This window comes from Bos mutus, chromosome 24, assembly GCF_027580195.1.
Source record: "Bos mutus isolate GX-2022 chromosome 24, NWIPB_WYAK_1.1, whole genome shotgun sequence".
Classification (NCBI taxonomy): domain Eukaryota; kingdom Metazoa; phylum Chordata; class Mammalia; order Artiodactyla; family Bovidae; genus Bos; species Bos mutus.
Window position 1 is genome coordinate 47,619,172 of NC_091640.1, and position 22,075 is coordinate 47,641,246.

At 39.4% G+C, this 22,075-nt stretch overlaps 1 protein-coding gene across 3 annotated transcripts in view; it reads right to left on the reverse strand.

The window, feature by feature from the left end:
* The window catches only part of SMAD2 (SMAD family member 2), an 86,989-nt gene that overhangs the window by 54,638 nt on the left and 10,276 nt on the right, over positions 1-22,075 (reverse strand). For all 3 annotated transcript variants that reach the window (XM_070361830.1, XM_070361831.1, XM_070361829.1), the window contains exon 2: positions 181-469. In XM_070361830.1, the coding sequence (XP_070217931.1) occupies positions 181-416 (236 nt within the window). In that variant the 5' untranslated portion in view covers positions 417-469. The remainder of the gene's footprint in view (positions 1-180; positions 470-22,075) is intronic.

Consider the following 22,075-nt stretch of genomic DNA (forward strand, 5'->3'; position numbering starts at 1 on the left):
AAAATGATATATAAGTCTTAATGAGTCAAACAAAATTAATGTGATAGGTTAAGAACAGCTATCTTATTTTAATAATCACTACTGATTTGAAACTAAAAAAATTTCAGTAACGTTCCCTTAGATTCCTTTAAGCAACTTTCAACAGTAAGGCCCTCAAATTTCTTATTTAACAACACTTACCTTGGTATGGTAACACATTTAGTATTACAATTCTGAGTGGTGATGGCTTTCTCAAGCTCATCTAATCGTCCTGTTTTCTTCAGCTTCTTCACCAAACTTTTAACTGCTTTCTCACACCACTTTTCTTCCTGTCCATTCTGCTCTCCTCCACCAGCTCCTCCAGATCCACCAGCTGACTTCTTCCATCCCAACAGTCTCTTCACAACTGGTGGAGTGAATGGCAAGATGGACGACATGTTCTTACCAAAAGCGGTGGTCCACTCTAAGAAAATATCCTCCTTAATCTAACCTAGAAGAGACACCGAAAGAATAGTTTAGAGGCTAACTTTACGATCAACCACTAGTTTCAGCACAGTACCAAAAGGCAATTATGAAACAGAAATTCAAATTATTACTTTCACAACAGACGTTCAAAAGTTATCTTTTTCACCCTTGAAAATATCTTTACTAATTTAAATGAACTGTGAAAAAAACAAATTCTTCTAAAAACAAGACAATGTTGTAAGTGGATAAATGTAATATTTTTGCAAGTGAAACCTTGCATCTTTATCAACACTGGACAAGTTTCTCATCACCCATGTGACTTTATGTTTAATTTTTAATGGTATCAATAAAACATTTCACCAAAAGAAAGTTTTCCTCACCTTTTGGCATTTCAATCTATTCTCAAAACTTGTTAACAAAAGATACTTTTTAATTTACAAGCCCAACAACCCCAAAGTTTTAAACTTTCATAGCGAAGTATCATAAAGGAAAATCTAAAGTTAAAACAATGGAAAAGGCATCAAGTGTGAAGTAAACAAGAAGGAAGAAATAAAAGTAAAAAGAGTCTGTGAAGAAAAGACTTGGTTCACTTTTACCATTCCCTGAGACTTTTAATTAAGCTTCTTTTAAAAAAATGTTCATTTTTATCTAAGTAACAATATGTATAGGGAATAAAGTCAAATACAGCTCCTCTTCCTACACCAAGGTACAAATTCCCTAAAATCTTTTAAATTTATTCTTGCTATTTATACCTCAGTAATGACAGCCCTTGAAATATCAAGTTGAGATATACTTATCGACTTTTCTACAGGAAAATCAGGATTTACACCACAGCCACTTGCTTTCCTCCAACTTTAAAAATAACCATCTCCCAACTGTAGCTTTGTACCTGATGACATGAGCAGTAAACTACTGTATCATCATGAGCTCCTTTCTGTACAACTCTCTTCCCTACAGCTAACTATGTTAGTTTTCCATTTGCCCAGTTTTCTAAGCAGCTACTGCAAATTCTTCCCACACTCTCCACAAGCCCCTCAATTACAATTTAATGTCAATGGCTTTAATCTCAAAGTAAGACATAAGATAATTTGCCACTTGAGGACAGAACTGGAGAGTTCAGATTTGAGAAGAATGGAAAATATTTCAAAATCTAGCTCTGAGAAATTCAGTAGAAAATCCAACTACAGCAAAGTGAAATAACAAACTTTATCAGGTATTTGCTAGATTATATACCAGAAAGTATTCCATAAAGGAGTTCCACTTCTAATTAGGATGTAAAAGATCACAATAGATCATCACTTTCACCCTAACAATCCAAACAAGACAGAAAAAGATATAAAATCATGGTTTTTCTGAACCCATCAGGAAGTTTAAGATGCAAAGTAACCTGAGTGGAACTAAATTCCAAAAAGTGTGTCTTGATAGAAAAAGGAACCCACAGATGGTCTCTTTCCTGGTGGAGCGGCTATGGAGGAATAATCCCATCACAGTGAGAATAAGCAGAAATCAACCTAAATTTTAATACATTTTAACAGCAACATGTAAGCTGACAAGATATATTAGAATTCCAAGGATTCCACAGAACAAGTCTGCACTACTCAACCACTCAATCCCACAGACCTGCACCAAGTATTGGCCAAAATGTGCCAAAGGGCAGAGGACAAGGCTGGAGAGCTGAGCTAACCCAAGAAGCTAAAGGTCCTCCTCAAAGGCCTTGCAGAGGAGAGGTAAGAGAAATTAATCCAAGAGACTCCAGACATTGAGCTAGGCTGAGGTGGGACAGGAGAGCTGAGACAAGAACTTCTACGGAGATACTCTGTAAATTGAACTACCAAGGCTAGGGTAGGAAAGGATTGCTGAGAGAAAGCACTGGAAGATATAAGAGCCTGGGGCAGCACTCCAGAATCACAAGAACCCAGAGAAAAGCAGAGAAATCACCCACAGTTCAGAAAGCTGATGGCTCAAAGCATAGGGAGAGAACTAAAATTACAATAAGACAACAAATCTTATAGAATGTGAAGTCTTAACCCTACTCTTAAAACACTTGAGCTTATCAAGCTAAAGTTGCAAACAAGCCGAGAACTAGGTCAACTACACACACATCTTATCACTTAGCCTCACAAGAAATGATGGGCCATTGCATTGATTTTACACAAACATTCAGCATTCACTCAAAAATTACAAGACAGAGAGAGTAGCAAACCACAGTCAAAAGAGGACAGTATTAATATAATCAGATCAGACGGTCTAGATTTGGAGATTATCAGACATACTTTTAACTATGATGAAAACTGATGGAAGAGACAGCATGAATAACGAAATAGAGATTTTCATCACAGACACTGAGCTATAAAAAAAGATCACGGGGAAATGTGAGAAATGAAAAATACAATATCAGAAATTAAAGATCTCTTTAGATGGATTTAGAAACAGACAAAAATAAGCAGTGAATTTGAAGACAGGCCAAATTAAAGTGCTCAGATTTAAACACGAAGAGAAAAAAAAAGTGTGGAAAAAAATCCCAGAACATCCAACATCAAATGTGAACTTGGGTTTAAGTGGAGTTAAGTGGAGTATAACTGGGGTCCCAGGAGATGAATGGGACAGAAAAAGCATAAGAAGAGATAATGGCCAAGAACATTGCAAAAATGATATCAGACATCAACCCACAGATGCAAAGGAAACAGCTAACAGTCAATCTGCTGAGTATTTCAACCTACTGAATATTAAAGATAAAAGATAATGGAGAGCTCCTCCCCTATAAGCGGCCATCTCATAGGAAACAAAGGCTTCAGCCAGGAGAGGAGATGAAGGAAAGCCTCCCACTTCCCAGGCCCAGGGGAAGATCCCCTGCCTCAGAGGGAGGAGCAGAACCCCATCTGGGAGGGTGGGGGGAGCCAAACCTACTTGTGCACCTGCCACGCGACAAGCGGCTCACGTGTACCATCCCTACGGTCTACTCCTAGAGGAAGGCAGGAAAGAGCCCCCCCACCAGCAGCAGACAACGTGCCCTGATGCTGAGGAATGAGTACAAAGAAAAGCTGTCTGAAAACGCTTCCTAAGACCTACTTGACTTCACACTCAGCATGCCTGGCTCTAGATGAGTGACCACACCATCATGGTTATCCAGGTCATTAAGACTTTTTAAATATAGTTTTTCTGTGTATCTTTGCCACCTCGTCTGCTTCTGCTAGGTCCTTACAATTTCTATCCTTTATCATGCCCATCCTTGCATGAAATGTTCCCTTGATATCTCCAATTTTAAGAGATTTCCAGTGCTTCCCATTCTACTGCTTTCCTGTATTTCTTTCCATTGTTCACTTAAGAAGACTTTCTTATCTCTCCTTACTATTCTCTGGAACTCTGCATTCAATTAGTGTATCTTTCCCTTTCTCCCTTGCCTTTTGCTTCTCTTCTTTCCCAAGCTATTTAGAAAGCCTCCTCAGACATCACTTCATGGCAAATAAATGGGAAAACAATGGAAACAGTGACAGACTTCATTTTCTTGGGCTCCAAAATCACTGCAGATGGTGACTGCAGCCATGAAATTAAGACACTTGCTCCTTGGAAGAAAAGCTATGACAAACCTAAACAACATATTAAAAAGCAGAGACATCACTTTGCCGACAAAGGTCCGGATAGTCAAAGTTATGGTTTTTCCAGTAGTCATGTATGGATGTGAGAGTAGGACCATTAAGGCCGCTGAACACCAAAGAACTGATGCTTTTGAAGTGTGGTTTTGGAGAAGACTCCCGAGAGTTACTTGGACAGCAAGGAGATCAAACCAGTCAATCCTGAAGAAAATCAACCCTGAATATTCACTGAAGGACTGATGTTGAAGATGAAGCTTCAATACTTTGGGCCAGCTGATGCGAAGAGTCAACTCATTAGAAAAGACCCTGATGCTGGGAAAGACTGAAGGCAGGAAGAGAAGGTGACGACAGAGGATGAGATGGTTGGATGGCATCACCGACTCAATGGACGCGAGTCTCAGTAAGCTCTGGGAGATGGTGAAGAACAGGGAAGCCAGGTGTGCTGCAGTCCGTGGGGTTGTAGAACAGTCAGACAAGACTGAGCGACCAAACAACAACTTCAGACAACCACTTTGCCTTCTTGCAGTTCTTTTCCTTTGCAATGGTTTTGGTCACCACTTCCTGTACAATGTTACGAACCTCCATAACACTGTAGTTCTTCAGTCACTCTGTCTACCAGATCTAATCCCTTATACCTATTTGTCACCTCCACTGTACAACCGTAAGGAATTTGATGCAGCTCATACCCGAATGATGCTGTGGTCACTCACCTAGAGCCAGACATCCTGGAGGGTGAAATCATTGGGCCTTAGGAAGCATTACTACAAACAAAGCTAGTGGAAGTGATGGAATTCCAGCTGAGCTATTTAAAATCTTAAAAGATGATGCTGTTAGAGTATTGCACTCGTATGTCAGCAAATTTGGAAAACTCAGCAGTGGCCACAGGACTGGAAAAGGTCAGTTTTCACTCCAATCCCAAAGAAGAGCAATGCCAAATAATGTTCAAACTACCATACAACTGTGCTCATTTCACATGCTAGCAAGGTTATGCTCAAAATCCTTCAAAGCTAGGCTTCAACAGTATGTGAACCGAGAACTTCCAGATGTACAAGCTGGATTTAGAAAACGCAGAGAAGCCAGAGATCAAATTGCCAACATACACTGGATCATAGAGAAATCAAGGGAATTTCAAGAAAACATCTACTTCTGCTTCATTGACACTAAAGCCTTTGATTGTGTGGATCACAACAAACTGGAAAATTCTTAAAGAGATGGAAATACCAGACCACCTTAGCTGTCTCCTGAGAAACCTAAATACATGTCAAGAAGCAACGGTTAGAACTGGACAAGGAACAACAGACTGGTTCAAAATTCAAAAAGGAGCTTGACAAGGCTGTATATTGTCACCCTGCTTATTTAAGTTCTATGCAGAGTACATCATGAGAAACGCTGGGCTGGATGAATCACAAGCTGGAATCAAGACTGCTGGGAGAAATACCAACAAACTCAGATATGTGGATGATACCACTCTAATGGCATAGAGTGAAGAGGAACTAAAGAGCCTCTTGATAAAGGTGAAAGAAGAAAGTGAAAAAGCTGGCTTAAAACTCAACATTCAGAAAACTAAGATCATGGGAACTGGTCCCATCACTTCATGGCGAATAAATGGGGAAAAAGTGGAAACAGTGCCAATTTTTCCAAGGAGCAAAACTGGTTTACCAGTTTAAAAAAACAAAAAACAAAAAACCAAGCACCTCATTTACAGTATACAAGAAAAATCCTTATGATTCTCTTAACAGATGCAGGAAAAGAAAAGCATATGACAATGCTAATTTAACATCTATTGCTGTTTAGTCACTACGCCGTGTGTGACCCTTCTGTGAACCCATGGACTATATGGGCCACCAAGCTCCTCTATCCATGGGATTTCCCAGGACAGAATACTGGAGTGGGTTGCCATTTCCTTCTCAGCAATCTTCCTGATTCAGGGATCGAACCTGAATCTCCCTCATTGGCAAGCCGGTTCTTTACCACTGAGCCACCACAGAAGCAATTTAATATCTATCCATGATCAAAAACTCTTAAGAGAATTAGAAACATAGATGAGCAAGAAGTTCTTCATTCTGGAAAAGGATAACTATGAAAAACTACAGCTGGCAACATATCTAATGATGAAACATTAAGTCCCTTTCCCTTATGACTAAGACAAGGATGCCCACTGCCACCATTTCTATTCAATAACGCACTGGATGCTCCAGCCACTGCAATAAGGCAAGAAAGAAGTAAAACACATAAAGACTGGAAAGAAAGACGTATGTTCTCTGCTGATATGACTGTCTCTATTGAAAACTGCATAAAAATCTATAAAAACACAGGTAAAATTAGTAAGTGAGCCAGTAAGGTTTTATGATAGAAGGTCAACATATAAAACTAACTGTATCTCTACATACAAGTGAAGAACAAATGGAAAAGGAAATTTAAAGAAATACAATACACAACTGCAACAACAAAAAAACCTATAGGTCCATCTAAATTAAGATACTCAGGACCTTTATACTAAGAAATGCAAAATACTGCTAAGGTAAATGAAAGAAGACTGAAATGAATAGAGACCATGTTTATAAACAGGAAGACTCAATATTATTTAAATGTCTATCCTTCCCAGTTTGACATATAAATGCAAGCCCTGTTGAAATTTCAGCAGGATTTTTTTTTAAAGAAACTGATATGTTGATGCTAAAATTCCCATGGAAACAGGAGATCTAGAACAGTAAGACCAATCTTGAAAAATGAACGATTTTGGAGGACTTATACCACCTTATTTCAAGACTTAGTAGTCAAGATCATAGAGTAGACATAAGAAAAATAAACAGAGTGAAATACAAGAGTTCAGAAATAGACACACACGTATTCAGTCAACTCATCTGCTAACAAGTGAAGTGAAAGCCACTCAGCTGTGTCTGACTCTTTGCAACCCCATGGACTATACTGTATAGAATGGAATTCTCCGGGCCAGAATACTGCAGTGGGTAACCTTTCCCTTCTTCAGGAGATCTTCCCAACCCAGGGACTGAACCCAGGTCTTCAGCATTGCAGGCAGATTCTTCACCAGCTGAGCCACAAGGGAACCCCAATACTGGAGTGGGTAGCCAATCCCTTCTCTAGCAGTTCTTTCTGACCCAGGAATCGAACCAGGGTCTCCTGAATTGCAGGCGGATTCTTTACCAACTGAGCTATCAGGGAAGCCCTTGCTACAAACATTACCAAGGCACCAAGTCAATCTATTTTCAACATTTTTTCAACAACATGGAAAACAGTAAGCCTCAATCACTATCTTATACCATTTTCAATGTGAAAGGAAAATCTTACCTCCAGAGGGAAACAAAAAATACTTTTATGTCCTTAAGATATAAAGTGCACTAACCATAAAAGAACTGTAAGTAACACAAACCTCATCAAAACTTAAAATGTTTGCTTACCTAAAGACACCTTTAAAAAAACGAGTAAGTCACAGATTAGAGAAAAAATGTTATAAATATATTTGGCAAAGGACTACTATTCAGAATATATAAAGAACTGAAAGTCAAAGAAAAACATGAACTCTGTTTCTTTAAAAAATAGGCAAAAGACAAATTACAGATATTTCATGAAGAGGATACAGGAGTGCAATAAGCACATTAGGAGATGTTTAATATCAACATTCTTCAGAAAAATACAAGTTAAAACCACAATGCATTTCACATCTAAAATGGTTTAAAAATACTCTGACACCACCAAATGCTGGTGAAGACACAGAATCTACTAGTTTGCTATTGCTGCTACAACAAATTATCACAAACTTAGTGCCTTAAAACAATACAGAGTTACCGAAATGAGTTTCAATAAATTAAAGAAAGTCAAAGTATTGTCAGGATTGGTTCCTTCCGAAGAGTCTAAGAGGAGACTTTGCTTCCTTCCCTTCAGCTTCTGTTGGCCTCCTGTATCCCTCGGCTTTGCCCCGTTTCTCCATCTTCGAAGCACATCACTCCCGTCTCTGCCTCCACTGTCATACTGCCTCCGCTTTCTGTAATCAAACGTCCTTCTACCCTCCTATTAGGACACTTGAGATTACATTTAGGGATCATCCAGATATTTCCCCCAAACCTCCACATCTCAAGATCCTGAACCACACCTGGCAAGTCCCTTTTGCCATATTAAGTAATATTCACTGGTTCTGGGGATTAGAACATGGGTGTCTTTGGGGACCATTACTCGGCCTGACATGTGTAACAGGCGGAATGCTCACACCCTACTGACACAAGTGTAAAATGGTTCTGTGCCTTTGGAAGACTGGCAAGCTCCTACGAAGTTCAATATACATCTACCCTATATCAAAATAATTCCACTCCTAGACATATGTTCAAGAAAAATGAAAACTCAGGTTCACAAAAAAGAGACTTGTACAAGACTGTTCACAGCAGCCATATTCACAATGGCCCAAAACTGGAAATAGCCCAAATACCAAGAAAACTGGAAAAAAAAAAAAATTAAATTGCCGTATATTTGCACAATGGAATACTGCTCAGGAACAAAAATGAGCGAACTTCTTATACACTTCACAACACAGATGAATCTCAAAATGATCATGCTGGGAAAAAAATAATAAAGTTATTATTTAAGAACAAAATATACAAGATATACACTGATTCCATTTATGACTTCTAACAAGTGGGGAAACTAATGTAGTGACAAAAGTCAAAATAACTGTCTCAGGAAAAGGTAGGCGCACACAGCGGAATGCTTAGCCAGAGGCACAAATACCTTTCTGGGGTGATAAAATTGTTTTCTATCGTATTTTGAGAAGTAATTACATGTGAGTACACAATTACGAAAACTCATAGAACTGAAAATTTAAGGTTTGGGCATTTGTCACATGTAAATTACAACTCAAAAAAATTAAAAAGCACCTAAACAAATACACTAATAAGTTCCAAATAAGCAAAGTTAAAAGGATTTCTTAACCAAAAACTTACCAAACCTTCAATATGCCAACTCATACTGGAAGTTTCAGAAGCGAGGCAGTGACAGCTGCCCAACAGTGTAAGGAAGCCTGCGTGTGTCTGCCCACACCCGGAGGTGAGCCTCCACGAGCGCTTCTAGCCGTATGCTGGGGACAGGGACAGGTGGGGTCGGGGGAGGGGCCGTTGTCTAAGAACAAAAACTGAGAGCCCAAATGACATCCAGTCACAGACTTAATTGGGGCAGTGGTGGCAAGGCTGCTGTACAAGGGGAACACATTTACTATTCAATAAATAAGTACAACTCTCAAAAAAGGACTCTGAATTCTCAAAAGGTCATCCTCAAAAATGATCTTCCAGCTAAAGATACTGAGGCCTCGGTATAGTTTGCTAGAAAATAAAGGTCACAACCTAATTATCAATTATTATAATCATATTCATTCCCCTCAAAAGGAAAAAACAATTAAGTCCCCAACCTAATTCAGGAGACTGTCCCAAGGGTCCCAAATTTCATAAATTTACTTGGCCATAGTAACTTTTTTATAGGGACGTCTCTGGAATTCTACATAGCAACACTGCCCCGACGTCCTTGATAGCCCAACTGTGCTTTAGATGCTAAAAATTTGAAAGAAGTAAAAAAATAAGATTATGTGACTTCCTTTAAAGTTTTCCCACTGTGAGGTAAGTAAAGAACAATGAGAACTGCACAGTAGATAGCACCATTAAGCTGTCCATAGAGTGAGATGCTGTAAAAGTGCACATAAATAAGCATACATACAAATGCTATATATTATAGTATACCAGAGTAAATATTATAATTGAAAAATACTATAGCATATAAAACCACAACCTGACAAAATAAAGCAGACACATAAAACTTCACCAAACACAAGTAGACATTTACAAACCAAAGCAGACATTTGCAACTAACAGGCAGCAAAAAGCGTATTTGGCTACGTTTTAAACTCTGCTGAGTTCCTACTGTGTGTCACAAAGCACGCTCTAGTGGAGCCAGCTGCATAAGCCTCAATATCATGTGACAGTCTTGTCCGAGCACTGAGAATATGCTTATTAATTCAACCTCTGGAAGGGAGACATATCACAAAAGCGACAACAAAGCAGAAGTGTGAAGAGAGAGAGAGAAAACGAACAGCAGGCAGCAAGTTCAGTATGTTTGAGAGACAGGAAACGTTTTAGGAGTTACAAAAAAAGAAGAAAAACAAATGCAGGTATTGCTGGAACACAGAGTACAAGGAAGCAACACAGTAGGAGAGAGAGAAAAGCGAGGCCGGTCCAATTTAAAACACTGAAGACAGAAGTTACCGCTAATATTAAGAGCATTACTTCAGTGATTGCACAAACAATTCACATGTGTTTCTGGCCAAGTGGATACGGACAGTTTAGGGAAAGGGAGGATCTGAAGATAATGGTCACTAACCAGTGTAAACCAAGCAGCACGGAATAATGCATTAATCACTATTCAGAACACAGAAACAGAGGCCAATCTGAAAACTAAGGTTACAGGGTCTGTATTAACACATGGCCTTACTCGTGTTCATCACATGACCGGGGGCAGCAGAAAACACAGCAGAGGCTCAGCAGAGGGTAGTCAGTGGAGGAGAGTGCACACCCAGGCAAGGCACAGCACGCAGCCCTGTGGAGAAGGCGTGCGTTCAGAGGACCCTCCAGGCACCGTACAAGCTCCACACCCATTTTATCCTTAGAACAAAACTCTTATTCCTAAGTAACAGGAAAGAGCCCTGTTCCTTGTGAAAAACTGCCAGAACAAGCAAATACAGCAAGATGCTATCTAAGAGTGCCTATACCTCTAGTTCAATTAGTTCAGCCGTAAGAATTACAGCTAGGAAAATGAATAAAAATCAAACTTTTCTATTACCAGCAAAATGAAAGGGATTCCCAGCGTCAGGAAGAACCTGAGTAAACAGGGTCTCTGTTTCACTTTTGTTAGGAAAAATGTTTCTTGTGAGTTAAGCTGTATTCTTAGGGATCTGAAAACTTTCTATAAAGTCTTTTATAAAAACTTTTTTCTTCATGGAATTGAAAACATGAAAAGTTTAAGCCTATTCTGGGTCATCTGAATGACTTCATGACCTAGTACGGCCATGATGTCAGTGCCCCATGTCTTAGAAAGAGCAGTTACGATCACTTTGGAACTACGTCATCACTTAAAGTTACCAGTCTTTACTTGTCATGTCTTAGTAATCATGGCTGGTTAACTCCTGGCTAATTATCTCTGGAGAATTTTTCAATTATGCAATAAAATAATTTTTTCAGTAATGCTAATATAATTAGTTGGGCATTTTAAATAGCTAAGGTATCATATATTTAGCCAAAAGTTTTGAAATGTAAACAGATTGAGTTTAGGTTTTTATAAGATATCGATTTCTGCATGTTCCAACTTGAGGACAAAATAGAGTAAGAAAACAAGAAAATTAATTTATGATCAAGTTATCAAAATATGAATGAATCTTTTACATCATACAGATTTCCTTCAATAGTGTGGTAGCAAGCTCTGTACTCAAGTCAGAAATGTTTTTCTCAACATCTGCAAGAATTGAAAAGTTCAGATACTAACCCTGCTTCTAATTCCAACTGTGATACTTATATAGTGCAAATTTCAACAGAATAGGAAAATTTCACTTCACAGCCATAGAAGAAAGCTTATCAAGTGATATTTTAGTAAAAGTGGGATTCCAAGATTACTCACTGGAAAGTTTCAGTTAAGAGGTCTGATTATCCCGAACTAGCAAATAAAGCCAAGTTATTAATAACTGTAAAACAGTTTTGCAAATGGCATTCCCTACATTTCTTCAGTCTTCAATTTGCTATTCTTCGTATACTGTTTTTTATTACGATAAAAAACCCTATCAACTGAATGTGTACTACAAAAAAAAAACACCTCGAAATCCTCAAAATGTTATTTTATTTCCTTACATTGTCTTTTAACATACAAATTTATACTTAAATCAAAATCTTATGATACAATTTTGTTAATTTCTAAAGAAATCTCTTTCTACATTCAAATATAGTAGCAAACATTTACTAAGTGCTTACTCAATGACACAACACATTAGTCTAACAGGTAAGCATTAACTCATTTAATTCTCTTAAGAATTCAGTGGGGTGGGTACTATTATTTACAAATGAGGAATCTGAGACACAGATACCTTGATTTTTTAAAGATACTGCTCCTTCTAGTTATTCTTATAGTTTACATTTGCTTTTCACATTTAGGTTTTAACTTAGCAGGAATTTCCATTTAAGGGGTGAGATGGTAATCTCAGTATCTCCTTTAAGAATACCTATCTTAAAGATATGTGTGTGTGTGTGTGCATGCTCAGTCTCTCAGTTGTGTCCAACTCTTTTCGACCCCATGGACTGTCAGCCCACCAGGCTCCTCTGTCCAAGGGATTCCCCAGGTACGAATACTGGAGTGGGTTGTCATTTTCTCCTCCAGGGGATCTTACTGACCCAGGGATGGAAACTGCATCTCCTGTACTGCAGGCGGATTCATGACCACTGAGCCACCTGGGAAGCCCATCTTATAAGCACCGTTTATTAAATTAGTTTATCTTTTACTAATTCAAAATGCCACTCCTGCCACATACCAAGTCCCTGTAAATAAATGTCTCACTGGGGACTTCATATTCTGCCCCCTGGCGGGCTTATTCACACCTACACTCCTGCTACTGCTCTCAGGCAGGCTTCGATATTTGAAAAGCAAGTCCTCCCTTACTCTTTTTTTTAATATGGATGTTACTTTTAATTTGATGGACTTCCCTGGTGGCTCAGTGGTAAAGAACTGTCCTGCCAATGAAGGCAGCTCGGGTTCGATCCCTGGGGTGGGAAGATATCCTGGAGGAAAAAATGGCTCCCCACTGCAGGAGTCTTCCCTGGGAAATCCCCTGGACAGAGGCGGCTGGTGGGCTACACCCACAAGGCTGCAAGAGTTGGATGCAACTTAGAGACTGGGCTTCTCCAGTGGCTCAGCTGGTAAAAAATCTGCCTGTAATGTGGGAGACCTGGGTTTGGAGGATCCCCTTGAGGAGGGAACGGCTACCCACTCCAGTATTCTGGCCTGGAGATTTCGACGGACAGTAATATAGTCCATGGGAGAGTCGGACATGACTGAGAGACTTTCAATTTCACTTTAGTGACTAAATGACTTTTAATTTGATGTTGTCAAATTCCACCACAACCCTAAGAATTTTCGAAGTGTGATGAATTTGTATTAATTTATGACACTAGGTTGGAGAAGGCAATGGCACCCCACTCCAGTACTCTTGCCTGGACAATCCATGGATGGAGGAGCCTGGTGGGCTGCAGTCCATGGGGTCGCTGAGAGTTGGACTCAACTGAGCGACTTCACTTTGACTTTTCACTTTCATGCATTTCCAGTGTTCTTGCCTGGAGAATCCCAGGGACGGGGGAGCCTGGTGGGCTGCCGTCTCTGGGGTCGCACACAGTCGGACACGACTGAAGCGACTTAGCAGCAGCAGCATGATACTATGTATTCTTATTTATGCAAATGAAACATTTCCACTTATTTTGGACTTAATACCCATCAGTAAGCTAATTTTCTGTATAAAGGTGTTACACATCTCATTAAATTTACTTTTCCCTCCAGTTATCTTGAATTTTATTGTGGCTAGAGTGTTAATTTTTTTTAAAAATAAGTATTTCAGTCATACAAATATATTTAAATACCCCTGGATCTCCCATCCAGCTCTGTCAACTCTCAGCATTTTGTAGTATATGATTAGATATAAGACATGACAGATGGATTTAGCTAAAGTCTCCTATGAACACCTTTATTATCCCACTGTCCTTCCTCTTGCTTCTCAAGAGATAGCCATGATTTTGACTTTCCTCCATGATCATTAAAAGGTTTTGATACACATGGTATCCGTAACAATAAAGTTTTGCACACTTCCATAAATTTGTGTCAAGCTTTGACACTACTCACGTCACTTCACTTTTTTCATTCATTATTAGAACTGTTCATGCCAATACATAAATAATCTTCAACTCTAGGGCATTCATTTTAGCTGTCATATAGCATTCCACTGTATGACCCCAACAGTTCAGTGTCTGCTGCTGCTGCTGCTGCTGCTGCTGCTAAGTTGCTTCAGTTGTGTCCGACTCTGTGCGACCCCATAGACACCAGCCCACCAGGCTCCCCCGTCCCTGGGATTCTCCAGGCAAAAACACTGGAGTGGGCTGCCATGTCCTTCTCCAATGCATGAAAGTGAAAAGTGAAAGTGAAGTCGCTCAGTCATGTCCGACTCTTGGCGACCCCACGGACTGCAGCCTACCAGGCTCCTCCGTCCATGGGATTTTCTAGGCAAGAGTACTGGAGTGGGGTGCCATCGCCTTCTCCAGTTCAGTGTCTAGTCTCCTTCTAAAGAGGAGGTTGTTTCCAATTATCCACTCTTACAAACTCCCGTCAGTAAGTAGTTTGGCATGTAACTTCTCATTCATATAGGAGAACTCTTTAAGGACAGAAGCTTCTGAACTTCCTGATCAAAGAAGAAACCCCACAGCAAGAAAAACGGTTTCTCACTGTAGCCTCACACACACACTTAAAACAGGCATTTTTATTATATGTTACCCTCTGCCATCTAAATTGAGGGTTGTGAACTACCGATGACTATGAAATCAACTTAGTTGATCCTGAGCAGTATCTTTTTTAAAAGAACAGAAAAGAAAAAAATAAAAACAGAATATGTAGAAAACAGATCATACTCGATTTCAAAATTTTTAATTCAGCCGGTGTCTCGTATATCAATATATTTCCCACCATGGGTCTGTAAAAAACGAATGAAAAACAATGCCTTAGGACATATACCAACGAGTGGAAATGCTGCCTGGCAGGACATGCACATATACATCTTTACCAAGTACCAACAATATGATTACACTAATTGTCATTCCCACCATGAAAAAATGAGTTCCTATTTTACCATCAACACATTATTTGGTCCCTCAAACTTTCATCAAAAGCATGAGTGCAACAGAGGGGAGGGCTGTCAACACTTAGCATCTCCCCAATTACTAGGAAATTTGAGAATATTTTCATGTTTACTGACTTTTCAGCTTCCTGTTCCTCTGAACCATTTGTTCACATTCACCATCTTTTTCTTGCCCCTGTGCTTAGTCACTCAGTCGTGTCCAACTGTTTGCGACCCCACGGACTGTAGCTCACCAGGCTCCTCTGTTCATGGAATTCTCCAGGCAAGAATCCTAGAGTGGGTTGTCACTTCCTTCTCCAGGGGAACTTCCTAACCCAGGAATTGAATCAGGGTCTCTTGCATTGCAAGCGGATTCTTTACCAGCTGAGCTACCTGGGAATTCTTCATATAATCATCTTTTGTTAATTACACAAGCCACATATATCTTCACCTAGCAAGTGACTTTTAATGGTCTTTTTTTAATAAAGTATTTCACTTTAAAGTGCTCAAGTTTATCAGTATTTTAAATCATGTATACAAAGAAATAGAGAAAACAACAGAATAGGACTAGAGATCTCAAGAAAATCAGAGATACCAAGGGAACATTTCATGCAAAGATGGACTCGATAAAAGACAGAAATGGTATGCACCTAACAGAAGCAGAAGATATTAAGAAGAGGTGGCAAGAATACACAGAACAACTGTACAAAAAAGATCTTCACGACCCAGATAATCACAATGGTGTGATCACTCACCTAGAGCCAGACATCCTGGAATGTGAAGTCAAGTGGGCCTTAGAAAGCATCACTACGAACAAAGCTAGTGGAGGTGATGGAATTCCAGTGGAGCTATTTCAAATCCTGAAAGATGATGCTGTCAAAGTGCACTCAACATGCCAGCAAATTTGGAAAACTCAGCAGTGGCCACAGGACTGGAAAAAGTCAGTTTTCATTCCAATCCCAAAGAAAGGCAATGCCAAAGAATGCTCAAACTACCGCACAATTGCACTCATCTCACATGCTAGTAAAGTAACGCTCAAAATTCTCCAAGCCAGGCTTCAGCAATATGTGAACTGCCAGATGTTCAAGCTGGTTTTAGAAAAGGCAGAGGAACCAGAGACCAAATTGCCAACATCCTCTGGATCATCAAAAAAGCAAGAGAGTTCCAGAAAAACATCTATTTCTGCTTTATTGACTATGCCAAAGCCTTTGACTGTGTGGATCACAATAAATTGTGGAAAATTCTGAAAGAGATGGGAATACCAGACCACCTGACCTGCCTCTTGAGAAAACTATATGCAGGTCAAGAAGCAACAGTTAGAACTGGACACGGAACAGACTGGTTCCAAATAGGAAAAGGAGTACGTCAAGGCTGTATATTGTCACCCTGCTTATTTAACTTATAAGCAGAGTACATCATGAGAAATGCTGGGCTGGAAGAAGCACAAGCTGGAATCAAGATTGCTGGGAGAAATATCAATAACCTCAGATATGCAGATGACACCACCCTTATGGCAGAAAGTGAAGAGGAACTCAAGAGCCTCTTGATGAAAGTGAAAGAGGAGAGTGAAAAAGTTGGCTGAAAGCTCAACATTCAGAAAACGAAGATCATGGCATCTAGTCCCATCACTTCATGGGAAATAGATGGGGAAACAGTGGAAACAGTGGCAGACTTTATTTTTTTGGGCTCCAAAATCACTGCAGATAGTGATTGCAGCCATGAGATTAAAAGACGCTTACTCCTTGGAAGGAAAGTTGTGACCAACCTAGATAGGATATTCAAAAGCAGGGACATTACTTTGCCAACAAAGGTTCGTCTAGTCAAGGCTATGGTTTTTCCAGTGGTCATGTATGGGCGTGAGAGTTGGACTGTGAAGAAAGCTGAGCGCTCAAGAATTGATACTTTTGAACTGTGGTGTTGGAAACCCTTGAGAGTCCCTTGGACTGCAAGGAGATCCAACCAGCCTATTCTACCTAATCAGTCCTGGGTATTCTTTGGAAGGCCTGATGCTAAACCTGAAACTCCAGTACTTTGGCCACCTCATGCAAAGAGTTGACTCACTGGAGAAGACTCTGATGCTGGGAGGGATTGGGGGCAGGAGGAGAAGGGGACAACAGAGGATGAGATGGCTGGATGGCATCACTAACTCAATGGACGTGAATCTGAGTGAACTCCGGGGGTTGGTGATGGACAGGGAGGCCTGGCGTGCTGCAATTCATGGGGTGGCAGAGTCGGACATGACTGAGCGACTGAACTGAACACACTTATACCTTCTTAAAGATCCTTGAATATGCTGTCACTTTTTAAAAGTCAAATTGCAAAGTTTTGCTGTTCACCGTTGCAATCTATTTTGGTGTGTGATGTAGGGTAGGTATCTTCTCCCCAACAGAAATAATCAAGTACACCAGTACCATATACTGAATCACTTCCCTAGTATTTACAAATGCTACTTGTGTTTCTAGGCTTTTTTTTTCCTTTCCTTCCATTAGTCTATATCTGAAACAAATACCATCATGTCTTAACCATGAAAGCTACAGATTATGTCTTGGTATCGGACAAAATGAATTCTCTTTCACCTTTCTGCAATTTTACTTGGAATGACACTGAATTTATAAATAAATAGAGGAAAATTGATATTTATGATACTGTATCTTCTATTCATAAATAGAAATATATTTTCTTATAATTGAATATTACATGGGTCTTATAATTTTTTCCATTAAGATCCCACATATGCTTTTATTTTTTCCTAGGTATTTTGTAGTTTGTGTTGCCATTTTAAAGGGTGTCTTTTTTAAATTCAGATTTTGCTTGTTGCTGGCATATAGTAATACATTGGTTTTTATATACAATTGAGCCTTGAACGAGAAGATTAGAGATGCTGACCCTCCACACATTTGAAAATTCACATGTACCTTTACAGTTAGCCCTCTATATCACAGTTCTACATTTGAAGATTCAATCATGAATGGGGTAGTACATAGTTTCTGGGGGGGGAAAAACACACACACACAGAAGTAGACAGGCACAGTTAAATTGTCAACTGTATTAACTTAAAAAAAAAAAATCAACTTTATTGAGGCATAGCTTATATACAATAAAATGCACAAGATGTTAAATATGTAATTCAGTGAGTCCTGATAAATACATACCTCCATATAATCACCATCCCTGTCAAGATACAGAATATTTTCACTGTCTGAGAAAGTTTCCTTGGATCCCTTCTGAGTCAATATACCCTTCATATTCCTGATTTATATCAAAGTAATTTTCACCTGTTACATAAATTCAGAAAGTTGTAAGCATGCCGCAGGTACACTTTTATTTTTTTTAACAAAGACCATTTACTCAAATTAATGTTTCCTTATATTCCTAATATTCTAAGAAGTTTTGTCAAGAATAAGTACTGAATTTTATCATATGCTTTCCTTCACCCATTGAGATTATCATAGAGCTTTTTCCTCTTTTGATGTGTTAATGTGATGAATTTCATTTACAGGTTTTCTAATGTTTAATCATTTTTACGTTTTGAGACAAACCCTAATTAATCACAGTGGCTTTTTTGTTATAAGCAAATACTAACATTTTATCTAAAATTTCATTGCTGTGCTTATTATTGAGGTATAGCCTGTATGTTTCCCTTCTGATACGACATCTGTCCTGACGGCTGGTGGTACTAAAATTACAGTAGCCCAGCAAAATGATTTTTTCTCATATATTTATTCACTGCATCTCTTCTCCTATCAAGACCAGACCACATAACATTTTACATGACACTGGAATTACTGGTTCTTCGTAAGTTTTGTAGAACTTGTCCATCTGGGATTTTCACTTGGGGTTTGGATTTTTTGAAATTTTTATTTAATTTCATTTCTTTGTATTTTCTAACTATGAATTAAGATTTTAAAATTATAATCAAGTTTCATATCCTTAAGCCACTTTTGGTAGTTTATTTTGCTGCTGCTGCTGCTGCTGCTAACTCGCTTCAGGCATGTCCGACTCTGTGCGACCCCACAGACGGCAGCCCACCAGGCTCCCCCGTCCCTGGGATTCTCCAGGCAAGAACACTGGAGTGGGCTGCCATTTCCTTCTCGGAAAAAGAAGGCACACATATATTAGAAATGAAAAAGGGATAGGACTGCAGACAAACTGAGGTTTCAGAACTGAGATACATGAACAGCTTTTGCCTTTCGATTGGAAAACAGGTTGAATGGAAATTTATTTTGCTAGAGATTTCCATTCAACCTGTTTTCCAATCTAAAGGCAAAAGCTATTCACGCGTCTCAGTTCTGAAACCTCAGTTTGTCCGCAGTCCTACCCGTTTCATTTCTAATATATTTGTGCCACTTTTTCTCCTCTGTCAATCTTGGCTAACTTAGTCTTTTCAACTTAGCACCTTAAGTTTAGTCATTTCAATTATATTTTCCCCCATTAATATCCCTCAACTTTATTTCCTTTTGCTAACACATTACATTGTATAGTTAATGCATTTATTTTTCTTTACTAAACATTCTTAATTCTTCAATAAACACTTGAAATTCTAAATTTCCCAGGTAGGCAAATGAGCTTTTGTTGTCTCCCAGTTTTGATGAGTAGCATTTTCATCACCCTAAACATTTCTCATTGTTTTCCAGCATCCACTATGGATTTGGGAGCTGGCACTGTCCTCCTGCTGTGTTTCTGACTTAACCGTGCTAGGGTCCCAGAACATGACTCGCAGGGTGAGAATTCTTAGCCATTTGTCAACATTTGCTTTGAGGTTTGATACATAACCAAGTTTTAAAAATTCCACAGGTATCAGAAAAGAATATATTGTCTGTAACTGTTGCATGCTTGCTAACTGCACATTTCCAATCCTGTATAACCTTATTTTTAATCTATCTTTTCTTAAATCATTGTGACGTATACTAGAATCTCCTAGTATGATTATTACACATTTGTTTGTTTATCCTTGTAATTCTGCCAATGTTACCGTATAAATCGCTACAGACCGTCCCTATCACACCCACCTTGCCCTGCACCCAAATTCTTAAGTACTCTGAAGCTGCTCAGTCACGTCCGACTCTTTGTGACCCCATGGACGGTAGCCTACCAGGCTCCTCCGTCCATGGGATTTTCCAGGCAAGAATACTGGAGTGGGTTGCCATTTCCTTCTCCAGGAGATCTTCCCAACCCAGGGATTGAACCTGGGTCTCCCGCATTGTAAGCAGCCGCTTTTACCGTCTAAGCCACCAGGGAAGCCATCAAATTCTAGGATGACATAATTTTAAAGTAAAGAAATGCAAAAAGCTGTGCTAGGCATAATCCCCATTCGAGCTGCTGTAACGGAATTCTGTAGACTGGGTGCCTTATTAAACAGTGGAAACCTCTATTTCTTACAATTCTGGAGGCTGGGAATTCCAAGTTCAAGGTGCCATCAGATTTGGTGTATGGTACGGGCTCGCTTCCTACTTCATAGACAGCTGTCTTTTTCCTGTAACCTCATACAGCAGAAGGGGGCAAGGGAATTCCCTGGGGTCTCTCTTAAAAGGGCATTAATCCCATTAAGGAGGGCTCCACTCTCATGATCTAATCACTTCCCAAAGGCCCCATCCCCAGATAACATCACACTGGGAATTAGATTTCCACTTAATGCCTAGCACAATTTTTTGCATTTCTTTACTTTAAAACTACATCATCCTAGTTTAAGAGGCATTTAATTAAACTTTTTTAAGTTTTCATTCTCCTTTAACCAGTAAGCTTAATGTGAACTTATGTACTGGTTTATGGACATACTGAAGCTAACTTTCTATCATCTTATTTTGTTTTCTAATTCCTAAGCAGTTTCTTCGATTCTTTTTCCCCTTTCCTGGCTTCTGCTTGATTGATCACATACTCATCATTTCAACCCCTTCATCCCCGCTGATTTGGAGTTACACATTCTATTCCAATTCTTTCAGGAGGCACTCCTTAAATTTTTAATGGAAAACTTTAATCAGTGGTTGTAGGTGAAGACAGCAAACAAAAACCAAAATAACACACAAATAAAGGAATTTAAAAAGAAAAGACTCTCATGAGGATAGGGTGAAGAGTAAGAAGAAAAGCAAAATTTTTTAACTGGAAAATGGATGGATGAGTAATAACTGTGAACAGATTTCAAAAATTACTACTAACTCTAAGCTACCTGTGGAGAACCATTCTATTTACACAGCAGAATTCTCAAAAGGTTAAATTGTGGACACTACCAGGCATCGCAGGAGCTGAGGACCGTGAGGGGGAAGGAGATAAAAGAGACAGGATTGAGTGAGGATATCTGAGAAGCAATCACCACCTACTTAGATCCGCTCCCCCGCTGGGTAACTAACTGCCCCTTTCCCTCTGCAGAAGACTAAACCTTTATTCTTGGCAGAGAAGAAATCAGTCTACCTGGACTGGGGAACGGTCTGGGTCCTGTTAGAAGAGATGGAGTAAATGAACACAAGGCATGCTAAATGCAGACACTCCCCAGCCCTTTCCTTCACTGAGTTCTGGTTCCCAAAAATACTAGAAGCCAGACCTTTACCCATTTCGTCAGAACACGACTCCTCTCTGGGGTACCTAACCAACCTAGGAGGAAAAATATACAGAAATTGAAATCAAGACTTTACCTACAAACAGTCCACTCAGATTATTCTTCAATGAAACTGAAAGGACACATGCCTCACCCAAATGCATAGTTTCCAATCAGCTTTTCAGACCCCTACTTTCTTAATTAAGGATTACTTGGATTATTTGAGGAAAAATGAAGCAAAAACAGAAAAACGCAGCTTTAAGAAGTTTATATAGAGAAAGAAAACACTGTCAAAATCATCACTACACCCAGAGAAACGAGAGACTATAGCAACCCTGACCAAGAGCGCATGTTTTACAGAGGAAACAAGCTTTACAAAGGGAACCATTCAAACAGTAAAAGAAGAGCTCTTGGACTGCCCAATGTTCAAACATCAGAGATGACAATGGAAGGAGGGGGAATTATCAAAGAAATCAAGAAATATCCCCTGAACTGAAAGATGGGAGCTTCCTGATTGAAAAGGTCCATCAAGACCCCAGGCCAATGGATCAAACATGCCCACATAAAGGCTGGTGGCTGTAAAACTTCTGAATGCTGAGA